The sequence below is a fragment of the Periophthalmus magnuspinnatus genome, chromosome 3 (assembly GCF_009829125.3).
Source record: "Periophthalmus magnuspinnatus isolate fPerMag1 chromosome 3, fPerMag1.2.pri, whole genome shotgun sequence".
NCBI lineage: Eukaryota > Metazoa > Chordata > Actinopteri > Gobiiformes > Gobiidae > Periophthalmus > Periophthalmus magnuspinnatus.
This window is the reverse complement of record NC_047128.1, coordinates 5,715,803-5,730,527: the sequence shown is the minus strand read 5'-3', so window position 1 is coordinate 5,730,527 and position 14,725 is coordinate 5,715,803. Positions and strand designations below refer to the sequence as shown.

General features: G+C 37.7%; 1 protein-coding gene across 2 annotated transcripts in view; it reads right to left on the bottom strand.

Moving 5' to 3' along the window:
- The window catches only part of pcdh17 (protocadherin 17), a 97,617-nt gene that overhangs the window by 51,316 nt on the left and 31,576 nt on the right, over positions 1-14,725 (bottom strand). Inside the window, exons 3-4 of one of the 2 annotated variants that reach the window (XM_033985889.2) lie at positions 2,999-3,057; positions 1,519-1,691 (exon numbers count right to left, since the gene is read on the bottom strand). In XM_033985889.2, coding sequence (XP_033841780.1) covers positions 1,519-1,691; positions 2,999-3,057 — 232 coding nt within the window. The remainder of the gene's footprint in view (positions 1-1,518; positions 1,692-2,998; positions 3,058-14,725) is intronic. The other variant, XM_033985898.2, reaches the window with a different exon arrangement.

Below are 14,725 nucleotides of genomic sequence, written 5' to 3'. Positions count from 1 at the left end.
AATTATTCATATTTAATCACCAACGCTCGCGAGTTACACAGCCTGCCGCTCACTAAGTCATTTTCCATGTTCCATTATCAAAGTTTCAGAGATGGCCGCTGAGGAGAGGGAGACTAAATGGAGAGGCGGAAGTAGTTGGGTTTATAAAAACATAATGGCCCTGTCTCCTTTGATAAACCAAGGCTGGTGTGTTGACTATGCCCTCGCTCACACCTCCGACATAACACACACACAGACATTAGGAGGGGAACAAGGTAAGGCAGAACAAAGTAGTAACCGGTTTAGATTGGGAGCACTCATGCAAGTCAGGGGCGCTATACAAATAACTGCGGTGCGAGGAAAATGAAGTGCTACTCATTTTGGGCTTGCTGTTTTGTTTGTTAGGCGTCACTCACTCTTCAAACAGGCAAATTACAGCAGCCAGGCCTCACCTATTGCACACTGAGGTGGTGAAACATTTGCTCCAACAGCAACAAAGCAATGACCCAAGTTCAATTCCTAGACAGTCAAATTTGCATGAGTTCACTGTCAGTGTAGACTTGTTTTGGTATTCATAAGTGTCGAACCATGGATCTATTATAAGAACTGGATAACACATCCTCTCTCTGTCCTGTTGCAAGATGGACTAGTGACAGTTATTGCATGTTTCTGATGTCACATGGTGGGAGGTGCTTGCCCATACTGATGAAGTAATGCGGAAGAGAAAATTATTTTTGGGTCCATGTCCTGATTTGTACAGGCGATTGAAAACAATGACACCATCTTGGGTTCACCTTCTAGATGTTATTATACTTCCATGGCTGAAATATGCACAATTTTGTCTAATCCTTCAGCTAAGTACTCATACTGATGTCCAACCCAAACACCTCAGTTGGTTTTATGTTGACTATTGTCCCTATTCATTTATAACACTTGTATTCTATGTAGCACTAAAACATTCTCAAAAAAATGTTCCTTCGGTTGGTACCAGGTACTTGTGATCCAAAACTTTCAAGTTACATTTAAGGGTCCACTGGCACTGCATACACCCAACACTCCTGTCAGCTCTCCCCAGTGGCATTGAAAGATGGGTCAAATGCAGAGGACAGATTTGCCAACTGGGTGAATAAACTGGACTTCGCCATATAATCTCTTTTTAAACTGATAAATTAGCCTCACAATTTGTCAAGCAACCACTACATAGAATAACTAACTGCGCTTATGAGATCTCTGACCAGCCTCAAACACACCATCAAACCATCAATAATACATACACAAGATCGAGTTTCTTACCCAAGGACTAGCGTTAGAACTATGCAATGGTTGTAGCAGAGTGGTGGTAAATAGCAGCATGAAGCATGGTATATAAACCGAACAGTATTGTAAATGGACATTAGAGAGGCATAGTTCTTGCGAAATTTGATTGGCAGGCACACTATACAGGGAAATGACCTGCTATTCATTTTCTTGGAGGTGTTTTGTAGACACGGCTTCAGTCATTTATTACACAGTCACATTGAACACAAAAGCGGAGCTCACCTTGCTCCTGGGGTGGGGGTTTGACGCCCGTGGACTTGAGCTTGAGCGCCTCTTTGGCTGACATATCGCAGCAGGACCCTTTGTTGGTGTCCTGGTCGCTGTCCGCCTGGTCACTGTCGCCATGGCCACTGTCTCTGAGGCTGGCGCGTTCCGGGTCTTTAAATGTCGAACTACTAGACAAACACAGAAGGAAAAAAAAAAGAGAAAAGAACATTAGTACAGTCGTCTGCTGAGCATTTTAAAAGCTTTCCTTGCCTTCGGAGACAAAATGAAACATTCATGAACATCTCCTAACGCTTAAATAAAACAAGAACAATTAGAATAAGATTATTTAGGATGTAATAAAATAATGCACTTGGGGGGCTGCTCTGTCGCTGAGTGCTGAGACAAAATGCTGCTATTTAAACCAATGTTGACAATAGCCTTACAACGGTGGCCAATTTAAATATGTGATATACATGCCCTAGAAGAAGAAACTTTTCAGAACTAGATGTGTAAAATAACTGGCTAACTATAGTATGCTATGTTTTATAAATGGGATGAGTTCACGCAGAAGGGAATCTGTACTGAAGTATATTACTCCACAGTTGATCAGTTTTGGACCTTTGAACAAAAGTCTGTGCTGTGGGTTTACATAGACTGTAATGTAATCCTCCCCCAGCCGAGCACGAACACTATAGTCTCCTAAAAAGTAGAACATATACTTTCTTACACTGCATTATATCGAATGATGTTCCAAGTCCAAATGAATGGAAAAGGTTGTGCCAGGAAGGGCATCTGGTGTAAAATCTAAAAATGCTAGTGGGTACGTTTTTGCTTTGCCAGAGATGTTCCAAAGTATGTCATTAAAATTAAATATATATCCACAGTAACCAGCATGTGACACCATCAGGCAAACAGATTAGATACATAGAAAGTTTTAAAATACAAGAACAATTGTGCATGCATTAATACAAGATAGATAGATTTAATGCCATACTGAGGAACATTGCAGACAAAGTTAAAAGAAGAAAGTCAATTCTGTGAACTGGACAAAAGTTTTTAGAGTGAAGTCGTTTTGCTGTTCATTAAAGTGGCTTCTTCTGGTCAGATTGCTGGTGGACACTGTCTTATATCTATCTGACGGGAGGAGCTAACTACACTGAAAAGCTTGAATTTGAATTTTTCTTTTGCTATGGATCAAACCTGGAGGACTGAGGGATTACACACAATGGGAAATTTTTGGTTATCGTTTGGCTATACAATAAGATTTAAGCAGCGTGCACCTTTATGTATCAGTGTACATCCATTGATATCTACATACACACTGTTCTTCCTGAGTTTACCTATTTACATAGATTAAATGCTTTTTCACAGCAGTTTCACTCAATTAAAGGTGTTTCGGTTAGTGTTGTTCAAGTAGAGCACAGGGACATTACAGTAAGTAGGAAAAACAAAAACGCAAGGAGGTGCTGTGATGGCTATGGATCCCAACTCTTACCTTTGTACAAACTGTTGTCTGCTGCCCATATAATTAGGCTCAGAGGGGAAATTGTCCGTCTGTGGAGGAAAGAGAGGCAAAATAAGTAAGTAGTCTGCTCAAAGAAAGCCCGACCTGCTGAGAAAATGGATCTCCTAGTGGTGACATAAGATTAATTATGTACAGATTCAAAATCAAGTGAGGGATGAAGAGAACGAGAGAGAAAGAGAAGGCAAAACAAAAATAATGAGCTATCTCTCTATATATATCTTATAGAACAAAAGAAACTAATTAGGCATTGGGTGATGAGACAGGAGGCACACTGTTTAAGTATCAAATGTACGAGCTGTAGAAGCACAATCTGCTTTGATTATAAGTAAATTTATGTATAATCGTTTAAATCAAGGGCGAGCTAAACATCTTTTAAGTGCGCAGTCAGATTTGCTACAATTAATTTGAATTATTGAAATTAATTATATGCAGGCACAAAATATTGACATGGCAGTTCTTTCAGTTGCATTCCCATAGTCAGAAAGTAGTTATTACAAGTATTAATGGTCCCATATTATGCTATTTTCTGAAGTATGTTATAATGTATAATATTGTTAATATAATTACACTGTTCTCTGATCTATGTTGTAATGTTGATCTACGTTGTAATCACAAACATACCTGGAATTGTATTTTGTTTCATTCACATATGTTTAACAAACCCTGCATATTTAGCCTGAGTTCTTCTCACTTGTGTTTTTAAACTCACCTTCACTAGAATCATTTCAATGATTTTAGCTCTGGACTTTCTAATCTCTACTAAACAAAAGGTAAAAGGCAGCTGTTAACTTGAAAACTAACACTATATAACATCACAAGGTGGATCAGATCTTTTTGAGCTTTGGAGATATAGACAGACTAATAATAAAGGGTTACTCATACATGTGTGAATGAAACAAGACTCCAGGTATGTGTTTGAAGAGGTAACAGCATTATAAAATGGCTTAAAGCTCACAATAGTCAATTTTGTGCAATACAGGACCTGTAATTGCCAATAATCAGCTTGTTTTTTCTAATCAAATTTGATTTCTTTAAAATGACAAAATCAAATCAAAATTCAAAATTATTCAATATGAAAAACACAAATAATTAACTTGTCAGCTGTAACGGAAACAGACGCAGCATTTGAAACTGATTACTAACATATAAAACTATCCTGAATTGAAACCTTAATAAACCTTTCTACAATAAACATTCTTCTGCTGTGTTAGCTTAAGCATAACAGCACTTGAATGCCACAGCAATACCACAAAGTCAACACGAGATTATTGATACTTGAGACAGAGATCGCTGTGGTGCATGTGAGCCTCAAACACGACCAGAGACAAAGCCAGACACATAAACAGTGCACTATACATCCCACTGACAGCACATTTATATAATGGCAAACTGCTGTTCAACCTTTAAAGCACAAACACAAACACTCTTGGCCATAAGCAGTCAGTGCAGCAGTGCATTACAGACTGGATCAATCATTGAGGAGCTTAAAAAAAAAAAAAAGAGAGAGAAGCTAATTATAGCCACGCACCACATATGAAGGTTTTTTAATCACATCCATAGCAATAGAAGGTCACCAAAGATCCCAGAGTGCTTCCTGGCATTTAAAGAAACACTGTCACCTTCCCTGTTCATTCTGATTACTAAAAAGTGCAGAAGCTTGTCAACTGTGCAGGGAAATAAAAGTGGTGTCATAAGAGGCAAACAATATTAGTATGAAAAGATATACGGAATTAATGCCGTTTCAACATTCTATGGCTCTATAATATTTAAAGGGCCAATATTACACTGTTCTCTGATCTATGTTGTAATGTTGTTTCCTCATCACAAACATACCTGGAGTTGTGTTTTGTTTCATTCACATATATTTAACAAACCCTACATATTTAGGCTGAGTTCTTTCAAACAGAAAACACTCTGTTCCACCTTGTGATGTCATGCTGTAATACAGAAAGGGTGCCACTGTGTTTTTAAACTCCATACACCTTCACTAGAATCATTTGGATAATTACAGCCTCGGAATTTCCCATCTCTAATGAACAAAAGGTAAAAGGTAGCTGTGAACTTTAAAACTACCTCTTCATGACATCACAAGGTGAACCAGAGCATTTTGAGCATTGGAGATGTAGACAGACTAATAATAAAAGGTTTCTCAAACACGTGAGAGTGAAACAAAACACAACTCCAAGTAAAAACATTCTAACACAGCTTAAAGCTCTCAGGAGACTGTTTTGCTAAATTTTGCAACATTTAATGGACATAGGAGCAGCAAAAATCAAACTATTGTCATGTAAAAGTAGTACTGTTGCCATAGCAATTCACAATTCAAAACAAAGTATTCTATCTTTTGTATAGTCAAAGCTCTGGTTCAAAGGCCTTGTCACTTGTATACATTTCAGCAAAAAACATACATGGATTTTCCTTTTGGTTATTTCTCTCACTCATATAATCAACAAGGACACTGGCAAGCTAGCATAATAATCACATCATATTTAGGATGCTAATTATGCTAATATCCGTAGCTACAGGGCGTCAGTAGAGCTGAAACAGTATATATGACCACTGAATTGGAAAGTGACCTTGAGTAAAGGGCTTCAGTGTAGTGAACAGAGAAAAAAATGGCTTAAATAGCCTTGGTCGATAGTTCAGGAATAGTTGATGCACAATGCACAATTTCGGTAGTACTCAAAATTGTGTTTACATTAACAGATTTTGTCCTTGCTTTAGCTGCGCTGTTGTCCTGGTATAGTCCTGGTTAAGACCATAGACTGTATGTATAAATGGACATAGCTAACCTGCTAGCCGCCGCGTTCCAAACACGAAGTGAGCATGGGCACATTTCTGACTCCATCGACTCTAGCTCCAATCCAATTCACCCTGAAAAATTGTCACCCCTCTCTTTGTAACGGCTGCAGTGAGATTTGTCATTTCAGTCTTAAAATGTTCATTTTGACCCATTCTACATAATCTTGATGTTTTATTTCAGTATTATTTTGCCATAAATCAAGATATGGACATTAATAACAGACAAATCAGGTGCATTCTTTCCTCAAGGTCGCTTCCACTAGTGTTAGCAACAGGTTTGATTGACAGCGTTGCTAAGAGTCCACTCCCTGCCAAACCAGTAGTGCAGGCGGGAAGGAGTGTTACCTTCAACAGACTGGCTCTGGGTTGGCTATTTGGTTGCTATGATACTCACTGTCAGAACTTGGCTCCAAATTCACTCCTATAACTGCTAGCCTCAATGAGCTTCATTTGACTGGAGCCGAACGCTATGGGTGACGTCACACTCACTTAGTCCACTTCTTTATACAGTCTATGGTTTAGATCTAGTAAAACCCAAGAGAACTGTACTTGTTTAGATTTGGTTCAGACCCCGAGTTTAGTCCTATTTCAGTTCTTGTAGTGTACGTTTTGCTCTTACAAGGCTCTGCTTGGATTCATTAAAGTTGTTACTCTGAAAACCACAATATTTACTGGGTGGGAGTTTGAAACCCTCTGCACTCCCTGATAGCTTCCTGATTGCTAAAAAGTGCAAAAGCAAGTCAAATATACAACCGTAATGGGAAATATCGAATGCATCACAACAACGTTATTAGAGCCATGTGCTAGAGTAGATTTAAGATGGATGGAAACAGATCCCTTCTAGAGAAATTGCTTCATGGAGCGGACAAGGTATTCATCATGGTAACACAAATAATTACCTTATGTACTGCACAACTCCAGCTCTAGAATTGATAGCAGCGAAATGTCATGTTTAGTGACTAATGTGTCCCAGAGCTGGGGCTTTTTCTCATGCACAGCGTGACTCAGAGCCGATACAGTATTTCAATGTCATCTGCGCGCTGCAGTAAAGCTCAGTTTGAAAAAGGTAGATACGTGCGAAGGTCATGGGTGGCACCTCAGAGCGCTGACCTTCCATACTTTGGCCAAAACCTTTTTGTCCACTACAACACTCCATTTTCCACAGCCTTCGATGAGATTAAAAGAAAACGCCCACAGAATATATCAAAAGCAGGAATCTGGACATGAGGCAGGAGAAGAATGAAACAGGTTGGCATTGAAGTAATAAAAGGCCCAAGTTTTACAAAAAGAGATGAAATGGAGGTCTTTATATTGATGTGCCCCTTCTGTACTTTCCTGACCAGGGTCTCATACTTGGACGTAGTTTTTCAATCAGCTCGGTTCTGTTGCCCTAACGTCTGGTGAGGATAAAAGCTCATTAACATACCAGCTCTATATTCAGACTGCAACCACATTTCCAGAATAAGTTTAACATCTGTCAATTTTTCCTTTTCACTAATGTTAAAAGAACTTTAAAACTGTCCATCTAAACCACATACTCAGGGTAGCAGTGGTGATAGTCTTTTTATTTCTACATTTTTTGTTTTACCAGAGAGGTCTCAGTACTTCTATAGTTATTCAACATTGCATTTTCAACTCTCAATAACTAATGTTTGGGTCTTGATCCAAATCTGATCAGTTCATTAAACCAAAATACAAAGGCATTTTATGAGAGTGTGAACTAGCGTTTAGCACTAATATACATAAAAGCACTGCACATACACATATCATAATGGAGGGTACTATAGATGTGTAGTATATGTATTGTAACAGTTTTCCATAGCCGCCCACATACACACGCATACAAGGCCATAAAAAGCACATTACCTCAGTGCGTAGACCCCTGTTTCCTGCCAATTAGAGTCTCCAGTCTGATCTTAAGCTTCCATCTCTTCCTGTCTGTTTATACTGGCCCAGCCTTTTACTACAGCGGGCCACTTTCCAATTAATGGGTCGATAAAGGCCAGTGAAACTCCCATTGTGCTCACCCAATCCATACCACCACAATGAATACAAGATAATATATAAGGGGGGGAAATGATGAATACTGGCCAGATAGTTTTAGCATAATTGCAGACTACATTAGACAGCAAGTCATTTTATGTAAGTGTTATTGAGAATTACATGTTGCATTGTTGAATTTCAGTTTTCTCTGTTGGCTGATGAAATTACACAGCTGTACATCTGTATTTTGCAAAGGGAGGACATTATGAGTTACAATGAGGTATTTAGAGTAACTGGTACCATTTTTATATAGCGCTTTTACACTTCCAAGGCACTCAAAACACTTTGCATCAACGAACCACTCAGCATTCATCTAGGGAACTGGAATCATACCTCCATGGATCTGGATCTTACCACTCAACCAATGTAGTTTATGTCAAGAGTGGGATTTGAACTGCTAACCTTCTGATCAGTGGACAAACATTCTACTAACTGAGCTGCTGAGCTATTTTCTAACTTTTATTGTTTTTATTGACTGTATGATCTATTTTAGTATGGTCGTACCATAGAATATTTTTTATTATTGCTTGATAAAAATTATCAGGTAAGTTATTTTGAAGAGATAACAGATAGATAGATAGATAGATAGATAGATAGATAGATAGATAGATAGATAGATAGATAGATAGATAGATAGATAGATAGATAGATAGAGAGATAAATAGAGAGATAAATAGATAGATAAGATAACGCTGCATCAAATTTTGCAAGAAATACTCTCAGTAATATATTAAAGCAGACCTATTACAGCATTGTTTCTGCTCTATATTATAATTTATGACATTTTTGGGTCATTATGTTACAATTTGCACATTTCAAATCGCACTATCCATCTAAAATGACTTGATAAAAGATACAAGTCCGCTGACTTTCGAGTTAGAAAACTTCGGTGCCCAATGGGAGCTGACAACGCTGTAATTATCATAAGAACACAGTGTCGTGTAGCTGTCAGCCCCTTCTATGGATAGGTGCAGATCATGTTAGCTAGCAGCAGATTTTTTTTTTTTTTTTTTTTGCATTTGTACCAAAATAACTAAGCAATGAAAATTGAAGAAGAAAGTAAGTACATCACAATGGGCGTATGCCGATGGCAGTGAAAACGGGGATTGATCGGCAATATGGCGTCTTGAAAATAAGCAATTAAAGATTCCTCAAACATGCACAAATCAATCCAAAAACCACTAAATGAGAAGAGAAAACAATAACATGGTTAAAAGCTCAGAAAAGTTGCTTTTGCATAACAGGTCTGCTTTAACCTCTTACACAACATTTTATTAACTACATCATTTTGAAGTAACCATTCTTCTATGGTTTGGGCTCCTTTCGGCTTTACTGGCCATGTTTACATTACAGCTTTAGTTACTGACTGAAAGTGCATGTCTTTGACCAGAATGAATTCAATTTATCTGCTTTATGAACCAAGCGTCGGCTGGCCGGTTCGCTTGTTGTGTGTGAATGTCAGATAAGGTTATTTGATTTATCCCAGTGAAAACCCCATTCAAAGACATGTTGTGGAGTAGTTTTGAATCACTCCTTGTACAAAGTGTTTGCTCCAAGGTTGCAGAGGTCATGGGGATACAGTCAAGTCAGGTGCAAAAAAAAGCTGCACTCAATTCACTATTCCCACTGAGGCCTTAAGACGGGCTGAGCAGTTACTAGGCCAATTGAGACAAATGGGAGCAACATATTGTGAGTGCTGTTGGACTTCTGGGGAGTGTAGTTTCTTTGTAAAGGGCTTATGTATGTGCCTATGTGTGCGTTTTGTAGATTTTGTGTGTACGCGTTTGATGTTGGAGGTACAGGTGGGGAACGAGGACACAGAGCAGTTTCTCTTTCACACATGGTTGGCTGGACAGCTCGGTTTTATTCACAGGAGCGGGGGTAAGGAGGAGAGAGGTAGACAGAGAGAGGGAGCGGGGGGTGTTTGCCCGCCCCTCAGTGAGTCGACGAGATATGATACATGTGTTTGTCCTCTACTGTCTAACCCCAAAACAAACAGGATGCTAGCATGGGGAACTTCAAAGAGGGGAGAAAAAAAAAAAAAAAAACTCGTAACCTTGTCCAAAACGAAGCTGTACAGGTAGGCGCTGAAAAAACATCCAATCCAACAGTCCAATTCAAAGTTACGTCAAACAGATTTTGTTATTCAAATTTAAGTTATGCAAGCTGCTGAAATGCGCTAAGTCCATATGAATGATTTTTAGCTGCTAACTTTTACTATTGGTGTTTGGCCTTCAAACATAAATAAGGGCTGCAATGGAATGTAACAAAGTAAAAGTAGTAAAGTACTGTAATTAAACATTTTAGGTATCTGTAGTTAACTTAAGCAAATTTTACAGTGAATACTTTTTTACTTTTGCTTCAGTTTTTACTTTTACTTCACTACACAAGAACAGGTATCTGTACTTTCTACTCTCTTTCTACTCTACTATATTTTTGAACAGGACTGAATTCTTTTTTTTCTTTTTTTTTGATTACTGTTTGAGACTTGCTGAAAAGGCAGGTTTATTTTTATTTTATTTTAATATTTATTGTTTCAATATTCAATGCTACAAAAAATGGGATAAACTCAATTGTTTCAACTGAACAATTAAAAAAAAAAGTTTTTCAGTGTTTCTTTTGATAGATAAGTATAATACCATACTGTAGAATATTCAGGGCAAAAAGTAATAACATCTCCATGGAGACAAACGGGTCACACGCCTTCCCCCAGAAAAGTTACGTAGTGCAACTTTTTTTTAAAAACAATTAATCGTCCTTGAATCTATACTTCCACTGTTTGCATTTTTTACTACCACTTCTCCAATGCATCTAATAATCTCTGGACAAATTCACTTCGGTGGTGTTTTATAAGGATCAATAGCACTCAGGAGACTAGCTTAAAAGTGTTGCCTGAAATTGCAGCTGAAGGTGAACCAGACAAAGTACGGAAGTCTGGAAGGGGAAAAAAAAAGTCGCTTGATAAGGAAATCCAAACGCAGGAATGGGCGCTGAGGTTGGGGGTAACGGGACATTAATGAGACTCCATTGATTACTTAGTGGCTGCAGAGCAATTGTAAGTGATCAAATCGAATTAGCCACTCCTATACATCTTCCTGCAGATAACAGTCCAATCAATCAAACGGCTTAAGTGAACAACCCACTGGCCGCTAAATATCTCTGCGCTATCGTACAAATCACCCAAGTCTAGACGCAAATAAAATTGAACTTGTAAAAAAAACGTTCCGTGCCAGTAAATGGAAAACTGGTACATCTTATTAAACTGATGGACACCTCCGTTATTATTCCAGACAGCACTTAATGATTAAAAGTGCAGGACAAAAGGGGAAGTGCTACGAAACTAAAATTCGATATAAAGTAGATTTTAAGCTAACGCAGTGTGGTTGTCTTGAATCTACTTTTAAATCCTTATTCAAATGCAGATTTGCATAAGAGGGGTGGACTTTTATAGTAGCACTCACTTTTAAAGATAGTACCCATGAGTTACCATTAATGGTTTATTTTAAAATGGACACTCGGTGAATAGCAAGATGAAGTATAGGATTTGTAAGGATATTTATGTAATTGTCAAGCGAAGACTTTCTGATTTTTCTTTTGTAGCTCAAAACATGCATGTATAAGCTGTAAATTAGGGCTGCCCAGCTCCATGGAGATGTTGCCTGGAATGATAACAGTATGCTATTAAACATGTATCCGGCATTTATTTAATTGCAAGTGTTTTGGATCTGATGTGTAACTTGGTCCTTATTTCTATGGAGATGCCATACTGTGGAACATTCTATACATCTCAATGGAAACAAGCTGGTTGCCAACCATACACCAAAGGACATGCGTAGTGCACCTATTGAAATCCATAATGGTTTATTTTAAAATGGACACTCGGTGAATAGCAGGACGAAGTGAGGATTTCTATGAAATACTGAATATTTATGTAACTGTCAAGCAAAGATTTCATGATTTTTCTTTCTTAGCTCAAAACATACGTATACGATCTGTAAGCAAGGCTGCTCGTCTCCATGGAGATGTTGCCTGGAATGATTACACGCATTAACCATGTGTCGAGCATTTATTTAACTGCATTTATTTAGAATTTCAAATGTAACTTGGTCCTTGTTTCTATGGAGATATAAGTTTAACGTCATACAGTGGAACGTTCTCTAACATCTCAATTAAAACAAGCAGATTCCCAAGACGTGCGCAGTGCACCTATTGAAACTGAAAATTGCAATTTGAAATCTGAACCTAAATGTAATTAAGAATGACTGCATTATCACAAGGACATTGTATATTTAGACTGTAAATTTTTACGTCGCTACAAAACTGGCCAACCCTGAAGTGATGCTCTTGGTCTTCGAGCTCCCTGTGAAATGAATCTTGATTTTTATAAGTTGCCATCTTAAAACAGTGAGGAAAAATTGCAGATATTTATTCGAAAATCAGTCACACACATCTCACAGAAATGAAAAACAGGATCTAAAGTTGCTGTAAAAAATATTTGTCAGATAAGATAATACATGACCTCATTTTAGTTGTATATATATATATATATATATATATATATATATATATTTGTTTTGTTGATTCTGGGTCAGCGGACAATGACTCACATGACTCACGATACAAGTGGCTGAATGTTTTCAATTTCCATAAAGTATTGATTTAAAATGTGTGTGTGAGATTTTTTCTTCTAATAAACTAATGTTTCACAGTTTACTAAGTCATTATTCACTGCATTCCCATTCTGCGCTCATGGTTATTTGATGAGGACTAGGATTTTTCTTCATTAAAAACTGGGCTAAGCAGCACTTTGGAGGATTTTAGAGTCTCTAAACAGCGCGACCTTTCTCTTGTACATTTACTTCCTTTTCAGCAAAGACACAATATTCATAATTGGCCATTATTTTGTCTGACCACACAATTAGGCTGCTGCAGTTACTCTTCTGATTACGATTATCCCTACAGCGACCTTTATAACAGGCAATTCCCAAGAGGATTTGTGCATAGATTTTTTCCATTCGTACGATAAATAAATGAAATTAAAAAAACATATTTAAACAAGTTGGTCTCTTGTTTAGTGAGTCAGGCCACAGGGGAGCAGAGCAACGTAAGGGCACCCGGGTCAGGGCTAAAGCTGCTTTATCTTTATCCAGAGGAAAAATGAACTTCAAAGCTGCTCCAGTCTCAACTTATTATTATTCTTACAGCGGATGAGCCCTAGGTCGCATGAATGTAATTTACGTTTTTGTCGACAAATTACTACTTTGGTCACATCGCCCTTGTAGTACAAATTGGACAGTGACATTGTATGGGTTTTTTTTCTCACTCTTTGCTTTGGCAGAGCGTGTTTGCTTGGGTTAACACAAATGGATATAAAAAACAAGAGAAGGGATGTACTTTTAAGGAGGGATGTCACAATATAAGATTTTTGAGTTAGGATTATTGTGAGAAAAAATATTGCAATTTTCAGATTGTTCGCCATTATCGATAAAAAAAAAAAAAAAAAAAAAAAAAAAAAAAAACTGACATCAGGGGCGACTGTAGCTCAGTTAGTATTTTTGTGTTTGTACAGGTTGGCGGTGTGATTCTAGCTCTAACGGATGAATGCTGTCATTGTGTCCTTGGGCAAGACATTTAACCCCCCTCACCCCTAGTGCCTGTGTACATTTCTGTATGAATGTGCGTGTGAATGGGTGAGTGGTTCTTTTATGGGTTTACAATTACATTTAAATATTAAGCCTCCTTATAATGTACACCAAATTGTTCCACTGCACTGTTTAAACATTAAACAAAGAAAAATGCTAAATAAGGAATTATATAGCTTCTGAAATTGATTTAATTCCCACTGGGGATTCTTGGGATCTGGCGCTTTAATGCAAACACATTGTGACTGAAGTTAACGCATTTGCTTTTTTTCTCTGCTTACAACTAATATTACTACTACAACAACAACTGCTATTAAAACTACTACTACTACTACAATTACTACCACTTCAATATGCAAACACAGTTCCTATTCTTGAACCGTCGCTTCCCTCCCAGTATCCACCTCCACCCTCACAGATAATATGCATGCTGTAGGAAGCTTCAGATCCCGTCTATTTTATGACGCATGAAAAATCTAATGACAGGCTAAACGAAATCCTCCACAAATGCAGTGCCCGAGAGCGGAGGCCTTAACAACCATGCAGCAATGAAGAATAATCTGTTTAGGGACAAAAATATACCGGACCAGAATCAGCGTTTAAAACCTACAGCATGTAATTGATTCATTAAAAGCCAGATTAATGTCTATTAGCAAATACATTGTGGCTATTATCAGTGCTCTGATGTTGACCACTGTCCCCACGGGTTTCACACTGAGCTGTCTGGACAATGCATATTCATACAAGCAAATGACTAAGGGCAATTTAATGGAGATATTATTGGAGAGATAAAATGATAAATACAGGGTGCTAGTGGCATTAAAGCAGTTCAAATCCTGCTCTCAAAATAAACAATCATTGTTTGAGCAGACAGATCCACTACAGGTTGGCCGTACGACACTTAACCCACCTTGCCCCCAGTGTCTGCGTACACTGGTGTGTGAATGAGAGCTATGTAAAAATGTGACCATTTTTCCAGTCTTGTAGTTCTAAAGCAGTGTTAATTTCATTTCTATTATTTTAAACAATTTTCATCATAGTTTTTGTCAATGTCATATTTTTGCTGACTACTTAAAGTTAAAAAAAAATCAGAATAATTAAAACGACACACATTTTTGCGCATTAAAACTGACTAAAATTTGATATTTTCTGCTAAAGGTAATGATATTTTGAACAAATAATAAAAAAGTAAATAAATGAACAAGTGAAA